Below are 15,359 nucleotides of genomic sequence, written 5' to 3' on the forward strand. Positions count from 1 at the left end.
ACCTGCCATTTTTTACTCTGTCTATGGGGGCGACATTCAAATAGCTTTCAAATGCTCTCGCACACCTCGCAGTGTGCGAGAGATAAGTACAGCATGGCTTGAACAAGGTGTTCAAGTGGGCAGACCAGAATGGATTTCAAATCAACCCTTAAAAAAGCTCTTGTTTTCTCTTTACAAGAAAGAGAGGGCTGGTCCCGGATCCTCGCTTAGAACTGTGTGGACAACAAATACCTATCGACAAAGAGCACAAATTCCTAGGTATTATACTTGACTATAGACTCACTTTCATTCCACACATTAAATATCTGAAAGAAAAATGTCTAAAAACAATGAACTTAATGAAACTTCTATCCCAGACTACATGGGGTAGTGACAGGAAGTGTTTAATGAATCTGTACAAGAGCCTAATTCGGTCTCGATTGGATTATGGTGCTTTAGTATATAACTCTGCCGCCCCGAGCGCGCTAAAGATACTAGATCCTGTTCACCATCTAGGTATCCACTTAGCCACTGGCACTTTCAGAACAAGCCCGATTGAAAGCTTATACGCGGAATCAAATGAATGGCCGCTCCATCTACAGAGAACTTACATCACCCTTACATATTTCCTTAACATACAATCCAATCATGAGCATCCATGTTTTAACAATGTTAACGATATGACGTGTACTACACTTTTCCACAATCGACCCTCTGTAAGACAGCCTTTCACGCTTCGTGTGAGGGAGCGTAGTCATAAAATGCATGTCCCACTCCTCGAGCTTCGCATAATGCATCCAACCAAGTTGTTACCACCTTGGGAGTGGCAGGTCGTAGAATGTGACATATACTTTTTAGAAGCAACAAAACACGCACCAGAGATCGAAATCCGAATGCATTTCCTATAACTTCAGCACAAGCACTCCTGTGCAGTGTTCTACACAGACGCTTGGAAGTAAAATGTCGGGGTGTCCTATGCTGCTGTCGGCCCATCCTTCTCAGAATCCGATGTAATGCATCCGGAAACAAGTATCTTTACGGCCGAGGTCTACGCATTACTGTCTGCTGTGAATCATATAAGAAAATCAAAACTTCCAAAAGCAGCGATTTATAGAGACTCCCTAAGCGTCGTGAAGGCTTTGATGTCACTCTATACAAACAAAAATCCATTACTTAATGAACTCTATTCCGTCTTGTGTAAAGCGTACATATCCAACCAGCGTATCATTATATGCTGGGTGCCTGGCCATAGTAGCATTGAGGGTAACGTTCTGGCGGACGAGATGGCCACGTCAATCGCATCGCAAGCTGTTAACCCTACCGCTGAGGTGCCTGTCACAGATCTGAGGCCTTTCTTGCGAAGCCGGCTGCGAAATCGCTGGCAACACATGTGGGACGCGGAAACGGATAATAAGCTCCACCTGATAAAGCCACAGTTAGGATTCTGGCCCTCGACTACAAAACCGCGCCGAACACATATCATATTCTGTCATCTAAAAATAAGACACACATTTTGCACCCATAATTTTCTACTCACCGGAAGTGACCCTCCAAGCTGTGGTAGATGCGGGGAGAGGCTGACTGTACTCCACGTCCTCCTGGAGTGTCGGGAAGCCGAATCTGAGGGAAAGAGACATTTTTCTTAGCATACCGAAAGCACATTCCTCTTCATCCTGCAATATTTCTCGGTCCAGAACCGCTTTTTAATACAGACACAATCCTAGGTTTCTTCAGAGATGTGGTCTTACATGTTATTAGTCCCATACATTCGTAGCGCCTCCTCTTTCCAGAGGATGCCACCGCGATAATTGTTTTGCATAGCACATGCTTCCAGGCCCTTGTGTTTCAAGGGCTCTAAGGAGACAGTAGTTCTCTAGCATATCTTATAACCTGATATATTTTTACACATCGTATCATTATTCTTAAATGCATCTTAATGTTCATAGTACACGTCATACGTCATCACCATAATCTTATTATGCAGAGTTTACGCACTTTAGAGCGACTATTTTTAAGGCCCCTTTACAGCCACGTCCCACCAACTTCATAGAACTCATAAATACACGGCAAAGTCATTACCACGGACATAGCGCTCTAGGGCCATACTTGGCCCTTGCGCCATGAAACACCAAACATTCATTCATTCATTGCAGCAGCTAAAGTATCAATTTTCCACCATTGTTCGTTTGCCTTAAACCGATCATTTAAGCTTAGGCTACAGAAAAAAAAACTATTTCTACATTTGATCATTAAATCACATGCAGTGGCAGTGCCTTGTGTTGCAGGATTTTAATCAAGAAGACTGGACGAAGGCGATCACAGACCCCAAACAAGACGTCCAGCTCCTGGCTGTCCACAGGGCCTGTGAACGAGCAGAGAGGCATGGCCTCTCTGTTCCGACATGGGACTAGCCAACGGCTGGGTAGGGACCTTAACTGCCAGGCCCCCTGCCTAGCTCATCAGGGCCTAAATAAAGTTGCTTACTACTCCTACTATCCTTCGGACTTACTGCTCCTAAATAATCGTGTCAGCAACTGCATGTGCGGCCGAGAAAGAGCATAATAGCCAATGTCAGCTCCTACACAAGTAACCGAGAACGTTATGCGAACGTTGCCTCATTGTAGCAAATGTAATGCAACGTTGAACAGTCAATTTCAACGTTGAATGTAAGTTGTAGCTGCAGGTTTTAGGTAATGTTAAGAATAAATGCCACAACATCTTGACACCGACGTTATCTAGACATTGCATGTAAACGCCACGTTGGCTTGTTAACGGCAAAGTGATCAAAGTGGGCGAACTTCAGACGGAACTGAATGGCAGCCGGCAAAGTGGTCAGGAGTCTGCAGTGTACATTTCCTAGGCGGAAAGAAAACAACCGACGGACCCAACTACTCCCTCGTACGCTCGTGCTGTTTTTCTACCGACCTACAGCAAAACTGTATGTGTTGTTATGCGTAGAACAATGACTACATATGGGTACCCTAGTGCAAACTGACAAGTTGACAGATATATAAATAGAAGTATCAGTCAATTGAACACAATTCAACAAAAAATATGCTACGCGCTACGTATCAGCAGACGGCACAGTTCGTAAACGTGAACGGTAAGAAAGAAAAAAGAATACACGGTTTTACGTGCGAAAACAACGATCTGATTATGAGACACGCAGTAGGGGGGGCGGGGGGAGCTCCGTAAATTTGGAGCGCCTGGGATTATTTACCGTGCACCTAAATCTAAGTACACGGGTATTTTCGCATTTCCCCCTCGTCGGAATGCGGCCGCCGTTGGTAAGTAAGAAGCCACGGAAGTGTGGCACAATGCATCAGGGACCTCGAGAATTTTAGCATTCACACTAGGCCCCTTGAAGACACTGCGCGTGCAAGCGAAGCCGTGCCACGCTTGAGTAGCGCTACGTGACGACTTATATACCACGTGCAAAGCTGGCACGCAACGTTAACGTAATTCTAGCGGTGTGATAAAAAATATGAGCGTAATGTTATGCTTTCGGCTGCTACACAGCCAAATGCTTGTTGAATGCATTCGGCAGGCACAGATGACGCTTCGCGGGGCCAGGCCGAGACTGAAACAGAAAATCGGAAACAACATGCTTCTGCTGTAATACTCAAGCACTTATGCCGCCCGAGCAACGTCCACAAAGGGAACTTTACTGCGGTACAGAAAACATCGGGCAACTGCAGCGGCATGACTGTGAAGAAGAAGACGCGCCTCGCGGCACAGCCGCATCGCCAACGCGTGGCTCGGCTCCGCTCGCACTGTTGATTACTGTCGCCTTTTTGGACAGTGCTTCGGGCTGTCTCGACGTTCCCGGTCGCGGCTCTTTTGCATTAGGAGCCGCCAATAAACCTCTTCTCAATTGGTGGAGGTGCCGGGACTCAAACCCCGTCGCTTGAAACCCTGGAGCTGCGATCAAGAACGCTATCGCCCGCCATGACCAACAGCTCATCCCAAACGGCGCCGACGCCGCAGTCCGTCACTTGCACCGGTGTTGCACGACAACGCTACCCCAAGATCTTCAGCGGTGGAGACGACGAAGACGTAGAAGACTCCTTGGCGTCATATGAACGGGTGAGCGCGCACAACAAGTGGGTTGAACCAGCGAAGTTAACCCACGTCATCTTTTATCTGGCTGGTGTTGCCCAACTCTGGTTTCACAACCACGAAAGTGACTTACCCACATGGTTAATCTTCAAGACAACCTTTACAGAAGTGTTCGGCCGACCCGCTGTTTGCAAGCTGCGCGCTGAACAACGCTTGCGCGCCCTAGCACAGCAGACGGCAGAAACGTTCACGAGCTAGATTCAAGACGTCGTGGACATGTGTAAACGAGTCAACGCCGCAATGCCCGAAGCTGAGCGAATTCACCATATACTGAAGGGCATCGATGACGGTGCTTTCCAGATGCTCCTAGTCAGGAATCTGCGCACTGTGTCCGAAGTCGTCAGCCTATGCCAAAATTACGATGAGTTAAGGAAGCAACGCGCTTCGACTCGGCGTGCTCTGGGAAGCGACGACTTGGTGGCAAGCCTTGACAGCATGTACGACCCATGCTCATTATTTCAACGGGTCAAGGACTTCGTGCGTGAGGAAGTTGCCCGCCAACTTTCTGTACTCCCCTTCCAAATGCCTGCCAAACGCACCCCAGCCCTTTCTTATCCTTCTGACTGAAATAATCAGCAGAATAAGAATGGGCTGGGGTGCGTTTGGCAGGCATTCTCAAATCATGAACAGCAGGTTGCCATTATCCCTCAAGAGAAAAGTTTATAACAGCTGTGTCTTACCAGTACTCACGTACGGGGCAGAAACCTGGAGGCTTACGAAAAGGGTTCTACTTAAATTGAGGACGATGCAACGAGCTATGGAAAGAAGAATGATAGGTGTAACGTTAAGGAATAAGAAAAGAGCAGATTGGGTGAGGGAACAAACGCGAGTTAATGATATCTTAGTTGAAATCAAGAAAAAGAAATGGGCATGGGCAGGACACGTAATGACGAGGGAAGATAACCGATGGTCATTAAGAGTTACGGAATGGATTCCAAGGGAAGGGAAGCGCAGCAGAGGGCGGCAGAAAATTAGGTGGGCGGATGAGATTAAGAAGTTTGCAGGGACAACATGGCCACAATTAGTACATGACCGGGGTAATTGGAGAAATATGGGAGAGGCATTTGCCCTGCAGTGGGCGTAACCAGGCTGCTGCTGCTGCTGCTGCTGCTGCTGCTGATGATGATGATGACTCAGGAGCCCACCTCCCGTCTTCCAAACACTCTCCGCACTCTCATTTCCGAAGAAGTCGCTCAAGTTGTCCCTTTCGCACACCATCAGCAGCCTGCAGCCGCGAATCTCAACTCAGCGCTGGCAGTGCAGCCTGTGGCAACGCCTCCCACCTATGCGCAGCCAGTCCTGCCTGTGGCCACGCCTCTTACGTACGCGCAGGCAGTACGCAGGCCTCCACCTGCGTCTTTCGCGACCCATTCCCAACAGGTGCCACCGGAAGCCCATGCTGCTCTCGGACCGCACCGAGAGCTAATCCTTGGAGGACGCCTGACAATCGTCCCATCTGTTATTCTTGCTGCACTACCGGACACGTCGCCCGACATTGCCGCCGTCGGCCTCAAGCGTTCGGCGACGCACTTCCAGTACGACAGCCAGCCCTTTCACCAATACGCCACTCCTTCCCCCCAACCGTATGCTCGTGCTGACCTTCCAGAATTTCCGTCGCGTCGCTCGCCATCCCCTCGCCGACGCTCGCTCTCCCCAATGCGTCGGCGACCCGCACCACCTGACCAAGAAAACTGAACGTCGCAGTTCACGAGGCAAGAACTGCGCCCCATTCGAACTGTCTAAGTCCTCGCGCCTGTCCTGCTAACGTGGTCGAAATTTGTGTAGAAAGTGTTCCTGCATTCGCTCTCGTGGATACGGGCGCAGCCGTTTCTGTGATAGCCGCCAAACTGTGCCGTTCACTGAGCAAGGTGACCACACCGCTTTCTGGACTGTCGCTTCGTACGGCAAGCGCGCAGCACGTCACTCCGCACGCAGCCTGTACTGTACGTGTGATTATTCACGGCATTGTTTACATAGTCGAGTGTATTGTTCTTCCCACCTGCTCGCATGATGTCATCCTCGGATGGGACTTCTTATCCCGTCATAAAGCCGCGATCGGCTGCGCACGCGCCGAAGTTGAATTTTCCCCTCTGTGTGATGCACCATTGCAAAAAGATCGTGATCGTCCTCCTCAGCTTACCGTGCGCGAGGACACAGATATTCCACCTGGCTCCTTCAGCCTCGTACCCGTCTCTTGCGATGTCATCACTGATGCAACCGTCCTCCTCACACCGTCTGACGTCTTCATGAGCCGTAAATCTCTCCCACTGCCCTTCGCAGCGCTTGAGATCGCTGGCAGCTGCAGCAATATATACTTCTACAATCCCCTCTGTGCTCCTATTACGTTGCTCGTTGGTGAATGCCTTGGCATCGTGGAACTCCTCGACTCTTCGTCCTTGGTTGACGTCCCCGGAGACTCTTTTGATATCGACTCCGGCCAGTCATCTTCGATTCCCGCGCTTGAGGAGACGTCCAAGGGTGCATCCTCGAATACCATCGCCGATACCCTCACACCTGCCGAACGCGCCGACCTTCTTGATCTCCCGCACCACTTTAGAAGTTCATTCGACGTTTCACAACCACACTTGGGTCGCACGTCGGAAGTGCAGCACTACATTGACACCGGTTCACATCAGCCGTTACGTCAACGACCGTACCGCGTCTCTTCGGCAGAGACGCGGTACGGTCATTACCACCCAAGTCGGAGATATGCTGCGCTGTGATGTTATTCAACCTTCGCACAGTCCCTGGGCATCTCCTGTCGTTCTCGTTCGCAAGAAGGACGGGTCTATTCGCTTTTGCATCGACTACCGTCGGTTAAATAAGGTAACGCGCAAAGACGTCTATCCTTTGCCGCGCATCGACGACGCCCTCGAAAGTCTTCAGGGAGCAGAATTATTCTCGTCCCTTGACTTGCGTTCAGGTACCGATGGCTGCAGCCGATCGCCGTAGTCGCGGCTGTAGTCGTGACTACGAGTTCGTAGTCGCCTATGCGAGTCGCACGCTGACGGAGCCTGAGGACATTTACATAGTCGAGTGTATTGTTCTTCCCACCTGCTCGCATGATGTCATCCTCGGATGGGACTTCTTATCCCGTCATAAAGCCGCGATCGGCTGCGCACGCGCCGAAGTTGAATTTTCCCCTCTGTGTGATGCACCATTGCAAAAAGATCGTGATCGTCCTCCTCAGCTTACCGTGCGCGAGGACACAGATATTCCACCTGGCTCCTTCAGCCTCGTACCCGTCTCTTGCGATGTCATCACCGAAAAAGAGAGCTTGGCCTTAGTATGGGCACTTGGGAAGTTCCGACCATACCTCTACGGGCGCCCATTCGACTTGGTCACAGATCACCACGCGCTTTGTTGGCTTGCCAACTTGAAAGATCCCACTGGCCTCCTAGGCCGTTGGGCATTACGCATCCAGTAATACGATAATCGCGTCGTATACCGAAGTGGGCGAGCACACTCCGACGCCTGTCCCCTGTCTCGTCCACCTTTACCTCCAGACTCGGCCTGCGGAACAACTTCCGCACACTCCATCTGATCTCTCGACATGGACTCCTTTGCCGCCGCACAACGTCATGACCCATGGATCGCTTCTCTTTTCGACTATCTATCAGGATCATCGACCATCCCTGTATCCCGAACCCTCCGACGCCAAGCAGTTCATTTTGCCATTCGTCACCAGCTGCTCCACCGACGCAATTACTCTCCTGAAGGCCGTCGGTGGCTTCTGGTGATTCCCCGCAGCTTAAGGTCACAAATATGTGCCGCTTTCCACAACAATCCACAGTGTGGCCACGCCGGAGTCTTCAAGACGTACGAAAGAATTCGCCACCACTACTACTGGCGCGGCATGTGTAATTTTGTACAAAAGTTTGTTTGGTGCTGTCTTGACTGTCAACGCCGCAAATCGCCGCCTTTACGCCCGTCTTGTGCCTTGCAGCCGCTCCCGTGCCCTGCCACACCCTTCGATCGCGTCGGCATCGACCTATACGGCCCGCTTCCTATGACGCCACACGGCAATCGGTGGATCGTAGTTGTTGTTGACCACTTGACACGCTACGCCGAAACTGCTGCTTTGCCAAGTGCTACAGTGCGGGATGTAGCCTTTTTCATCCTACATCGCTTCGTGCTTCGACACGGCGCACCTCGAGAACTCCTCAGCGATCGAGGTTGCGCCTTCCTCTCCGAAGTCGTCGATAGTTTGCTCTCGGAATGCCGCATTATTCATCGGACAAGCACGGCATACCATCCCCAGACTAACGGGCTCACAGAGCGATTTAACCGCACACTTGGTGACATGCTGTCGATGTACGCGGCATCTGATCATGGTAACTGGGACCGCATCCTTCCATTCATCACGTTCGCGTATACAACACCGCGATCCAGGCGACTACGGGATTTTCACCTTTCTTCCTCCTGTATGGCCGCGAGCCTACGCATACCATCGACACGCTCCTTCCATACCGTTCTGACGCCCCTGAGTGTCTACCTGTGTCCGACGTCGCCCGACAGGCCGAAGAATGCCGCCAGCTAGCGCGCTCCTTTACGGCAGAGCAACAGTAGCGCCAGAAAGAAAACCGCACCGAAACGCTTCCAAACACCACCTACGCTCCAGGCGTTCTTGTGTGGTTGTCTGTCCCTTTCCAGACTCCGGGGCTTTCCTCGAAACTCGTCCCAAAATTCAAAAGGCCTTACCGAGTCTTGTAGCAAACATCTCCGGTGAATTTTCTAATTGAGCCACTGTCACCACCTGAAGACTTGCGCCGGCGTGGACGTGACAGTGTCTACGTCTCGCGTCTCAAGCCCTACCACGACCCTCTGCCTCCTGATTCTTAAGGCGCCAGGATGGCTCTTTTTGTCCAGGGGGAGATTGTGAAGAAGAATACGCGCCTCGCGGCACAGCCGCATCGCCAAAGCGCGGCTCGGCTCCGCTCGCGCTGTTGATTACTGTCGCCTTATTGGCCAGCGCTTCGGGCTGTCTCGCCGTTCCCGGTCGCTGCGCTTTTGCATTAGGAGCCGCCAATAAAGCTCTTCTCATGACTACTAAATTTCAACACCATTCGGACATCGTACGTATTACTTGCTTGTATCGCACTCAGATATCAGATGCTTTTAATATCAGGCTACACCACATGTCGAACACAAGTGTCATAATTTACTCCGTAATAAGCAGCAAAAACCTCGCTTGTGACGGCGTATGCATCCATGTTTACAATCGCCTGCCGCGCGCATCGCCCTTTCAAAGCACTCTGTCATACGACCGCGCTTTCTTATGTCACGTCGCAAACATGATTGCTTCGGTATAACTTATGTCCTTTCTCGTAGTTTGAGGCTTTAACAAATACTGCGCTGAAACTTTCTCGAAACCTATCCATTTTATCACACGTGTTGCCATCGCGCAGACTAACTTTCATGCAATGCCGGCGTGCCGGACGGGGAGACGGCACTTCGTAGCATGCGGATGGAAAATCACTTGGCCATTCATAGCGATGGCGCACTGAATTTTTGTGCCACCTGTACGTGTTGCACGTTTCCCATAGGCCAATAGACGACACCAGCCAACAAGCGGAAGCCGACTATAGTCTGCTTACGCTTGACTATAGTCTGCTTACGCTTTGCTGCAGCAGCGCCCATAAGAATGAAACTACGGCCATGCTGCGCTGATTGGCTGCCGTAGCCGTCAGGCAAAAGGTGCCGACACTGTTGTTTTATGAGCGTGTTCCATTACGACAGCGTAGAGGAGCACGCACAGTGCTCATATTGTGGGCTTTATGGTTCTTGTTTATTCTAGTGGCGTTTCTATACGCACACGAACTGAACAAGTGTGCACTGTTATTCACATTGACAAAGAGACTTGGTTTGTGTGTATTCACTGTACAGTGAGGGCATGTTCTTCCTTTTTATGTAGCTGCTGTATCATGGGGCTTGTGTCTATTCATGGTGACAACTGCTGAACGTTCCCACTTTTAGGGCCCGTGGCAACGAAACAGTCACGATGTCTTGCGCGTTTCGTGTGCAAAAAAGGAATAAATTTTACGGAACTTTGTCTACTTTGCTGCAACAATTAGCATTTTTGCCACGTAAATGCTTCCCACATTTAATGATGTAATTTGTAGCAGTTTATGTCTATTGAGAAGCACAACAAACACTATACAACATGCAGTTCCTGAGAAAATATTAATTTCTGCATCACAGCTATACAGCTACATACCTCACTGCATGATAAAGAGTAACGTTTAATTAAGAATTAAAATATCTCATAGTTGCCTGAACGTACACATGCGAAATACTACAGCAGCGTGGCATCACACTGATGTCAACATTGGTGACATCCGACAACATTTTGGCACGTGTAGTTGTGCAACGTTGTGCATTGTTACCATTACCGTGTACATGATTATCTGCAATGTCGAAACAACAATGGTGTCAGGTTGTTGTGACGTTTATGTCTAACATTAACTGAACTTTCAGCTGGCAACGTATCAACGTTGAAGTTGGCTGTTCAACGTCCAACGTTGTTCAACCTTGTTCAACGTTCAAGGCTCGGGTCAAGTATGCTAGGAAAGGCGACCTCTTAGAAAAGTCGCCGGCCCGGCTGTACGCCACATACCGCATCTCTGGGGACCATTTCACCTCAGTTGACTTCACGGACCATGGGATGACGCCGCTGAAGAAACGGCCATCCTACGGTTCAGCCTAGAGGACAACGGGATTGTCAGCTCGCTCACGCCAATTTTCAGCGTGCACTTATCGCGTAGTTGAACGTTTGATAGAACCACGTGGCCAATGAAGCTCTCAATTCTCGTGTTCTAGCTACGCTTCATGAATAGCACAGGACCCATTCGAAGCAATCCCAGTGATTAAAGGCATACTACATTTCCCGATAAAATATGTAGTCTTCCAAAACCTTGTCGTACTACTTCTGCAGGCACTATATACTCAAGTTCCAATATTGCAGTCACGAAACCATACCAGCTTCATCCGTTTCTCGAGCCCGGGCAACTCCGGAAATAGCTCCCTATCCCCGTCTACAGCTGCCACCGGTGAGGTTAGACTTCTGTTGTTTCATTCACATCCTCAGAGGAACCATCTTTAGAGATAACCATGACAACTACATAAAAATAACTTGGTCAGGCACTTCGTTTCTCAGCGCGCTCTGCCACATTAAATACTACTTTTGGGTTGGAAGAAGTATTTCAAATTTTGTTTCAAGAAATGTACGAAATGAGTTAAATACACGCATTTCAAAAATACCCTTGATAACTCAAGGTGACTGGGCAAACCATGTGTTCTTTTTCGTATTCGTCAAAAAAGTATCGAAGTTATATCAATTGTGTATTCGTCAATAGTGGAACCATGTTATTGGCGTTCAGGGAAACATCTGGTCCTCCAATTTGCGCCCTCCGAATTCGCCCTCCGCCTGCTCTCCAATTTGCGTATATGCTAATGAACGGCTTGTTCTCGACGTAAGAAACTGTTCCTTAACTCGGCTCTACCGTCTTCTTAACCTGTGCTTTCGCAGGTACTGGATCCCCAAACACCGTCCCAGTAGTGTGTGCGGATCACCATCAACCGCACTCAGAGCCATTTTCATCTCCATGTCTGAGCCCTGGTTCGAGAGACGTCAGTCCTCTACAGTCGTATAAAACAGGAGCTGGTCAAAACAGCATTCCACAGGATGCAGACATTCATAACCTACTAACTAAAGGTACGGCATTAAAACCTAAAAGTTGTAAAATTTTAGACCTTCTTATGATGTTACATACAGCTGTACATATAATTTACGACACATGAGGATTGTGATATTCTGCTCGATATCCAACTGAGTCTGTGAACATAGGTTATAGTTAAATTTCAGTTCTTGGTACTTATCACCGCCTCTATAGTGATCCATCGAATTAGAGCTGCTATGCTTTAAAAAAGGAGAAACTCCCAATTATGGAGAATTGTCTCTCTTATAAATGACTGTGGGTTACTCTACGTCCAAACTTCAAGCATATTCACACCATACACCTATGTGTCCTTTTTGCTGTCATGCCAGGAACTGCTGACTGGTACGAGGCTTATAGCGAACGAAAGGACGAGGACACAGAAATACGTGGTGCAAAGAGCGCCTCTGTGTACCATATCTTCCTGCGTGCTCCTCATCTCATGCACTATAAGCCTCATTATGTCATACCAACGCGCCCAAAACGCTGCGTCCCTGACTTCTTTCTTCACTTGCGTATGCAGACACCGCTGCCCCGAGGCCCAGGACAGCCACAAAAGCACCCCCTGAGGGATCACATTCGTTACTTGCCGGGGAATTTCACACGGGTACGTATCTATTTTATTATCTTCGCTCTAGCAGCATGACATACGATGACGGAAGAGGTGGGACAAAGAAAGGCAGATCACTGCACTAATGTTTGTCCCCTAATTTTGAAGCGTTGACGCAATCGTAATGCTAAGCCAACTCTCGGTCTTTGGACTTCGTTTCACCCATGAATTATAGTTAACCACTTCTTTCAATCAGACGGAAAATAAACTAGATCTATATCTATATATATCTGCATACGTGTACATCTATATATAAACTGTATCTTTGTAGCAATTGCTATGGTTGGGTGGACGTCTCATTCTCCCTTTATTAATTACTTCCCTCCACCTTGCGGGTTTCTGCAGAACTATTACGTCAAACTCTTGCCTTTGCTTCATAGATCTCGATGATCTGCTAGCGGCTTGGTTAGCTCAGGTGGTACAGCGACTGCCACAGAAAAGCGGTAATCGTGGGTTAGAATCCCGGACCCGGACGAATTTTTCGTCACAAACTACGAAGCTTTTGTGTCGAGGAACCCGTATGGGTTTCCTTTATAGCAATTGCTACGATTGGGTGAATGTCTTATTTTTCCCTTTATTAAGCTATATCTACGGCTAAGATCCCCCAAGCGGGTATTTTTTGTACAATGTATACTGGTAAAACATGCAAAAATTGGTTCTAGTTGAGTTAAAGAATAAATTACTACAATAATAATGATGAATGATCGTGCGCTCAACGGCACACTTAGAGTTTTGGTCGACATTTAAAACATACGCAAATAATGATTTAAGACACTTTCTAGCTCAAACTTTCCAGGTAACTACAAAAAGATTTTCTGTTCCAGTTGTAGCATCTCGCATGCTGCTCAAGTTCAGTTTATTTATTGCTAGCACTGACAGAAACAGGAGCAATAACAAAAAGGCATTACGCCTGACAGAAGCTCCTGTTGGTCCTGTTGACTATGATGACGTTCAAGGTATGCCTACAATTATATGTCATATCCCTACTTTTATATGCTTGCTGCAGAGAGCATACGTCATTGTTTTTGAAAGGACACTAAAGTCAAATATTAAGTCAAGCTTATGTGATATAATTATGCTCAGAATTCCTTAGGATTCAATATTATTGCGAAGCGACCCTTCATAATCAAGAAGTTGAGGTGAATGCAGCACATCATTAGAGACTCCCCCGGAACTTTCAAGTACTTGATCAATGACGAAAGCGCTCCTGTGTTAAATTCTTTCACTGGTACTCAACCACTCGTTACAAAATATATCCTTGTATTATAAGGTGAAATACAACGCTACTTGTTCCATTCTATTTCACTTTTCCAAAAAGAACTGATTGAAATTACCCTTGACAACGACGCGGGAGGTCGAAAGGTTTCGTATTTGACGACCCCACCGGTCCCCTGGCCATTCGCTCGGAGCGCTCCCTGAAACAAGAGCTGGGAAGTCGGCCAAGCTAAACAAGGAACCTAGGGGCTCAGGAGGCTGGCAACATTCGCGCAACTTAGAGGCAACGGAAGCGCGTCCTAAAGGGCGCAAGTACCTCGATCGTGGTTCCCGGTGCGCTGCACGGATAGTCAACCGGTTGGACAGGTGTGCGAATAGAAATTTCTTTTGCGGCTACTTGGTTCAAATTAAATTTGGCGCTGATGATGCCGAAAGTCGCTTATTTATTTATTTATTTATTTATTTATTTATTTATTTATTTATTTATTTATTTATTTATTTATTTATGCATTTATACTTCAGCCCAATATAGGGCTATAGCAGGAGCGGGAACATTATACATTACTATACATTATAGATAAAAAACACAGATACAAAAAAAGAAAAGTGATTAAAAAGAAGCGCTTTACATGTTGGCGATGTGCTTACCAGTGGTAGCTATAAAATATTTTAGTGTTAGTGAATGAACGTTAGCGGATAGAGAATTCCAAAGCTCTAGTGTGCGTGGAAAAAACTGTAATTAGATGTGCTAGTACGAGCAAGAATACGTGTTTTGTTCAAAGCGTGGATCTACGGGGACAACTTGCGTTAGTGAATGTGGTATAGTTACACTCACAAACAGCAGAGTTGGAGTTAATAATTGCACATAAGCGTTTTAAGGCTTCAATGCGATAACGTGAAAGTAATGGCTCAATGTTCGCATTGTTGAGCCTGCGTTAGTGAGAAACTGCGCCGTAATTTTGGCGAGTGAAACGAATACATTTTCGTTGAACGTTATTTAGCGATCTTATTTCACATTGTTTGTAGGGGAACTAAAGGACAGATGCATATTCTAGAACAGGGCTACGTTTTCTACAATAGCTGTTAAGAGCTAAAGTGCGGCGCAAATACCCATTATATTTAGGGATTTCTCGTTTATATCTTCGATGTTTTTAGACTAAGAAAGATGTTCGGTTAGACTGATAAAGTTATTTACGTTGAGGCACTCTTTTACGTTGAATGTAATCCAGAGAATATTCGAACGAGAAGGGGCTCTGTCTGTTGGCAAATGACATCACGGCTGTTATACTACCGCTGACATGCATTTTCCACATTTGGCACCAAGCGCACAAGGACATAAGAGGCTGGGCAACATGGTTACGGTCATTGGATGGAGATTATAAATTCTTATAAAAATACACAGTCATTGGCATAAAGTCCGATTTTAGTAGCGGTGCTACGGCAAATCATCAATATGTGCTAGAAATAATAAAGGGCCTAATACAGATCCCTGAGGAACGCCTGACGTAACGTCGACAGGAGTTCATTCCACTGAGTTAAAAGAAACAAATTATTAGCGACAATGAAGAAAACTGCCTATCCAAGAAATAAGACAGAGATTATTGAATGTCGCATTGAGTTTTACCAATAATTCGCAGTTAATTACAGTGAGAAGACTTAGAAAAGTCAATATATATAGCATTTACTTGATTCCGTATGTCGTGGTTAGACGCGATGTCATG

The 15,359-nt window shown here is 47.5% G+C and overlaps 1 protein-coding gene across 1 annotated transcript in view; it reads right to left on the reverse strand.

Moving 5' to 3' along the window:
• The window catches only part of LOC142591299 (uncharacterized), a 133,554-nt gene that overhangs the window by 55,833 nt on the left and 62,362 nt on the right, over positions 1 to 15,359 (reverse strand). Inside the window, exon 2 of the mRNA XM_075703629.1 lies at positions 1,517 to 1,599. Coding sequence (XP_075559744.1) covers positions 1,517 to 1,599 — 83 coding nt within the window. The remainder of the gene's footprint in view (positions 1 to 1,516; positions 1,600 to 15,359) is intronic.

The sequence above is a fragment of the Dermacentor variabilis genome, chromosome 8, assembly GCF_050947875.1.
Source record: "Dermacentor variabilis isolate Ectoservices chromosome 8, ASM5094787v1, whole genome shotgun sequence".
NCBI classification, from domain to species: Eukaryota; Metazoa; Arthropoda; class Arachnida; order Ixodida; family Ixodidae; genus Dermacentor; species Dermacentor variabilis.